Source organism: Scardinius erythrophthalmus (genome assembly GCF_964197995.2).
Source record: "Scardinius erythrophthalmus genome assembly, chromosome: 22".
Taxonomy (NCBI): Eukaryota; Metazoa; Chordata; class Actinopteri; order Cypriniformes; family Leuciscidae; genus Scardinius; species Scardinius erythrophthalmus.
This window is the reverse complement of record NC_138242.1, coordinates 13,731,310-13,736,772: the sequence shown is the minus strand read 5'-3', so window position 1 is coordinate 13,736,772 and position 5,463 is coordinate 13,731,310. Positions and strand designations below refer to the sequence as shown.

The 5,463-nt window shown below is 36.4% G+C and overlaps 1 protein-coding gene across 1 annotated transcript; it reads left to right on the top strand.

Annotated features, from left to right (window-relative positions):
- Positions 1 to 671: 671 nt before the first annotated feature.
- Positions 672 to 5,193, top strand: LOC308682818 (uncharacterized protein; the record flags this gene model as incomplete). Its single annotated transcript, XM_081352762.1, has 7 exons — positions 672 to 741; positions 3,426 to 3,457; positions 3,558 to 3,605; positions 4,135 to 4,196; positions 4,305 to 4,396; positions 4,485 to 4,600; positions 4,707 to 5,193. The coding sequence occupies 7 exons, from the start codon at positions 672 to 674 to the stop codon at positions 4,788 to 4,790; spliced, it is 504 nt and encodes a 167-aa protein (XP_081208888.1). The 3' UTR covers positions 4,791 to 5,193.
- Positions 5,194 to 5,463: the final 270 nt, after the last annotated feature.

Here is a 5,463-nt window from a genome sequence, read left to right as displayed (position 1 = left end):
GCTCAAAGAATAAACTCAAACTGCATATTTATAATTTTGATAAAAGCTATATCTGATTTACATCTTAATGACTGAATTCAAATTAAATTAGTTTGATTAATAGTAAAATGAGTGAGTCATCTCCAGTGTGCTTTAGGGTTATTGAGGCCTTTTACTTCACTTCCTGAGGCCTCTAAAATTGGTTACAGCCTTACAAAGTATCGTCTCTGTTTAAGGCTGGCCCACAATAAAATATTTTTAAAATCTTATTAGATTTTCAAAATGTGAGAGACCACAAACATGACGATAAAAAAAATCTTAGATTTAACAGCTTTGTTCCTATAGTGTGTGGTGTTCTGTCTTGGTCGCATTGTGACACTCCACACACTATAGGAATTCAAACTAACAGATTCCTTTCACAAACAACCAGATCCCCGACTGTGAACACAGGAAATCTCGCAAAATCTCTTGTGGTCAAACGGTGACTTTAAAGTAAACAAACATGGTGGACGACAGGCAAGAAGAAATGGCAATAACAGAGTTTGGACTGTTTTTTACAGAAAATTCGAGAGCCACTAACGGCAGTCGATTCATCCAGCGCCAAGGGCAGTCTGGGGCAGTCATGGCCTAATGGTTACAGAGTAGGACTGGTAACCCAAAGTTTACTTGTTCGATTCCAGTACCGGTAGAAAATGACAGAGGTGCCCTTGAGCAAGGCAACTAACCCCCAATCGGTGCCACACAGGCTGCCCGCTGCACCAGGTGTGTGTATTCATGTTTGCAGTGTGTGTGTTCACTACTCACTACTCTGCTCCTAATGAGTGTGCACTAACTTGGATGGGTTAAATGCAGAGGTCAAATTCCAAGTATGGGTTATTGTCACTTTCACTTTCACGTCAAGGAAAATGTCCCACTGGATCAGATTTTTTCCTAAACCACACTTTCAACATTGAAGATCATCTATTCACGTGATAATTGTATTGTTTTATAGGGGAACCTTTGCCATTTCTTTCGCTGCTTGCGGGCCTTGCATGGTGTTGACAATGGCTTTGCATGCTGGTAAAATTCTTAACTCCAAAACGATCGATTGCTCCTGTCTGCCTCGTTGCTGCTGTTGACACTGCATGAAAAGACTCAAATCCGGCAAAATACGGGCATGGTAAACTCCTGTGTAATTTGATGTTTGCCGGATGTATGCGGGAAAAAGCGGATCAGAGTAACATGGAACAGTATATTTCCAGATAAACCCGGAAACCTCACATATGCGGACATATACAGGAATCCGTGAAATTTCACGGACATATACAGCTGAAACACTGCTGGGTGTGAGAGGACTGACAACTGTTAGGTGTGAAGACCTTTCATATGTTAATGACTGACACTAAAGGTGCTGGCTGTTCTCAGAGGGAGGGGTGGCCAGGGAGGACTTCAGGGTTGAGAATTATCTCTGGATTACTATAGGCTAAAGCAAACAAGCTTTTTGTACAGAAAAATAAATAAATTCTTAAGGACCTGAAACACAAAACCGACGTCAAAGAACTAGCAATGACTAAAGCCGACTCTAGGGTTGGCTCACGTCGCCTGTGTCAGGGCCTTAAAACCACTGCATGAAAAAAAGTCTCTTAATCAAATATTTTTTATAAAAACAGGACAAAATAAACACCCAGTCTGAACATATACGTTCACAAAAACATCTGAATATTTAATGAAATAAACAAAGGAATTTAATTAGTGCTGGGAAAAAATTAATCGCATCCAAAATAAAAGTTTGTGTTTGCATAATATATGTGTGTGTACTGTGTATAATTATTCTGTAAATACACACATATGCATGTATTTATTTAAGAAATATCTGCATGTATATACTGTATATACATTTATACACAATTTATATTATATATAAATATAAATAATTTAATAAAAAAAAAAAATCTTAAATATATACATGCATATGTGTGTATTTATATATACAAAATAATTATATACAGTAAACGCACATATATTATGCAAACACAAACTTTTATTTTGGATGCGATTAATCGCGATTAATTTTTTTCCCAGCAATAAATTTAATGGAACAAATAAAGAAAAATGAACCAAACATTTCAGAATATCTCAAATTTTATTGTGAAGTTTTACAAATTGCAGACAACAACAATTGTCACCTTTTTTACAATTGGCTTTTAGCTTGCTTAGTTGGGGAAATTTAATTTAATATTCAACAATATTATTGATCTGCCTGCGTTGACACTATTATATGAGATCTGAGCTGAGCTGGACGATGACATCACGGTTTTCTCCAAAGTGGCTATATATATCCACATTTAAATTTATTTATTTATTTATACAACAAAATGAATCACCACTGAACTGACTTAAGCTGGACTGTGAAGCTATTTTCTTCTGGAAACAAACTGTCTTGCATTACTTTCCTGTTATCTCTGTAAAGCTACTTTGAAACAATCTGTATTGTAAAAAGCACTGTATAAATAAAGGTGACTTGATATTTATTAAAAAGGTAGAAGGAACCTGAGCTTTTCTACTCCACTGAATTGAAGACCGAGGTCACTACAGTTAAAATCTCTTGCTGATTTAATCCACCTTTAAACTATTAATGTCTATGAACAAATAGCCTATGTATTTTTATGTTTGTGTGCCTCAGCGTTTCTGAGTGAACACCGCTGGTTTACTCACTATTTTAAAGTGTACTGTCGATCACGTGATATGACGTCATGACGTGCAGCTGACGTTACCTGAAAAATCTGTCCAAGATGGCTACCCTCTTGAGCGACGTGTATCAAGAATGAAACAACTTGTAAGTAAACCAAAACACTTCAAAACTACTTTGCTTGTTGTAATATTGTAAGAATATCATATTACACGTGAAATTTGACTTAGACGAGGCTATTTTTAAGTTGCAAGCGCGGTGCCGCGGGCGCGATTGCCGTCAGTCCGCCTGCTAGTTACAGATAATATCCTGTGTACTGTTAATGTCGTGGCAGGGCAATAATGTTAACGTTAGTCAATAACTCTTTTCAGCAAGCGATAGTCCTTCTGTTTTTGAGTGTGTTGCTGCTGTTTGTGTTAAGCGCCCTGCTCTGGCAAGTTCAATGTGATGTTATCTACATGCTGATGCACCCAAATGAGCTAGTGGCTAACGTTAGCAGTTACGTTAACTTTTACTCAAACAAAGTTAAGGTTATGGACATAATAGTTACCGAATGAACTATGCAAGTTTTTATTAAACCCTTTACAAACGTCTTTTCATTATAGGTTTAAGTGGAAGGAGTGCAGTGAGCATCCCCAAAATCAAGGTGACTCAAATGTTAATTTAGTCTGTAACTATTTTTCACCATTTCTTTTATTTGGAGCCTAATTCATTAGCATCAATCAAACGTCTCTTAAAAATTAAATCTCTTGCTGTCTGTTTTTGTGTGCATGTGCAGACCTACATTGTCACCAGAGAGCAACTTTATCGGTAAGTTACATTCACTTGAAATTCTGTATCATTAATTTGTCATTAAAGAGGTTGATTGCATAATTTGACTGGTTTCATATTGATTGTTTTATCTGTGCAGGTGAAGGACTTCTTGGGGAAATGGCCGGCTCTTCGGATTGAATCACAGGTAAAACAGACTCACTTCTCTTTTCTGCCACTCTTCACACATATTTCACTGCCAAATTTTTAATATGTATCACATTCAAATGGAACAGCAAATGCCACTATTCACTGTGTGTAAGAACTATCACTTTGCATGTGACCATGTTGCTCAACAATGTATTTTAACGGAACATGTTGCATCACAAATGTGTTTTCTGTTGCAAATCGAGTATTAGTCTTTTTATATAATTATTTTTGTTTGTTTTTGTAGCTTTGTGCTGAGTTCCAACGCATCACAAACGTCAACATACGGAACCAGTTCTATGCTGTGCTTGACCAACACACACCTGCACTGGTGGCCTTGTATAGGCAGAAGGCGGCACGAACCAGTAAGATATCAGAGGAGCTGAGTGACATCTTAAAGACTTATGAACTGATATGTTTTGTCTCTTATGTTTACTGTGATGGCCAACTTATTCAAACTGAAAATTCACTTTTGAGGTTCTTGCAGATTGTGAATCCATTTAAACGCTTTTTAATTTCAAACTTTACAGGAACCCGTAAAGCGCCTCCATAATTCAGAGAACAACCCACACAAATACGATCCACAAACCGGGTAAGACTGCGTATTGTATACTGTAAATGTTAGTTTAATCTACCACTATATGGATTTGAAATACTAAAACTGAATTTCATTAATGATGCCTGCAACTTTTTCCCCCAGAATAAATTCATCACATAACCTGGCTGTGACCACTTATCTCTTCAAAGAATTAAGGACAACTTTTACAGACGTTGACCCTGAATGTGCAAAAGGTAATCTTAAAGATGTTGTAATCATTTTAATGTCCTCTGTTTTACTTAGTTTTATTGGCATTACATTTATTTATGATTTATTTAACAGGTTGCAAGACGTATTTTGAGACTTTGCGGAGGAAGTATTCTTTGGCTCAGCCTGAAAAGGCCAAGAAAAGAAACACTATGAAGAACACTGCAAAGAACCGTCAAAGAAAGAGACGGGTAAGTTAAGAAACTGGTTAAGCAGTTGTTGTTTTTTTTTCTTCTTCAGAATGTAACTGTCGTCCTCTCTGTGTTTTAGTGGTTAAATTACTGTCATGTTTTGCAGTTGCTGGAGACCATGTCCAGTGTTGTACAAACCCAACACATAAAGGGAACTGTGGAAGACTGCAACAATAGAACTGATGTCTGATGAAGATGCTATTGTTGATGGAAGGCCAGTGTGGATGGTGAGGTCTCCACCAAACAGAACCACAGAGTTATCTGCTCTCTGCCAGGTACTACAAACCAGACTAGAGGCTGACCCACGCTACGTCACACCACCAGTGCATCATGGCAGTTTGAAAAAATTAATATTTACATATATACACTTTAATTTCTATATTTATTTATTGATTTTAAATTGTTTTATATTGTATACTTTGTATATTTGTTCCTTTTTGATGTGCATGTTGCTGATCTCCACGTTTTGTATTTTATTCCTTTACACCTTTGTTAACATTTCTTTTTCCCCATTCATTTTAATGTATGTTTATAATGTTCATGTTATATTTGTTTTTGTTCCTTTAAATTTTCATCCCCTCAAATATTTTTGTTCCCCCATTCCTTTTTAATGCTTGTTTATAATGCTCTTTGTAATGTTTTATTTACCTTAATAAAAATGTCAGACTTTCTCATTGTTCTTTGTGTGTGTTTTTAAAATTATATTTGAATGTATTAAAAGTGGGGTAAGGGGGGTTTAGTGTATACTGAGCAATATCTGCATAGCTGGCCTATAACCAATCAAATCACTGTGCGAAAAGGCCTAGGGTGGGTTATGTTCTAAAAGTAACCAATCAAATCACTTTCCTGGGTTTTCAATGTAT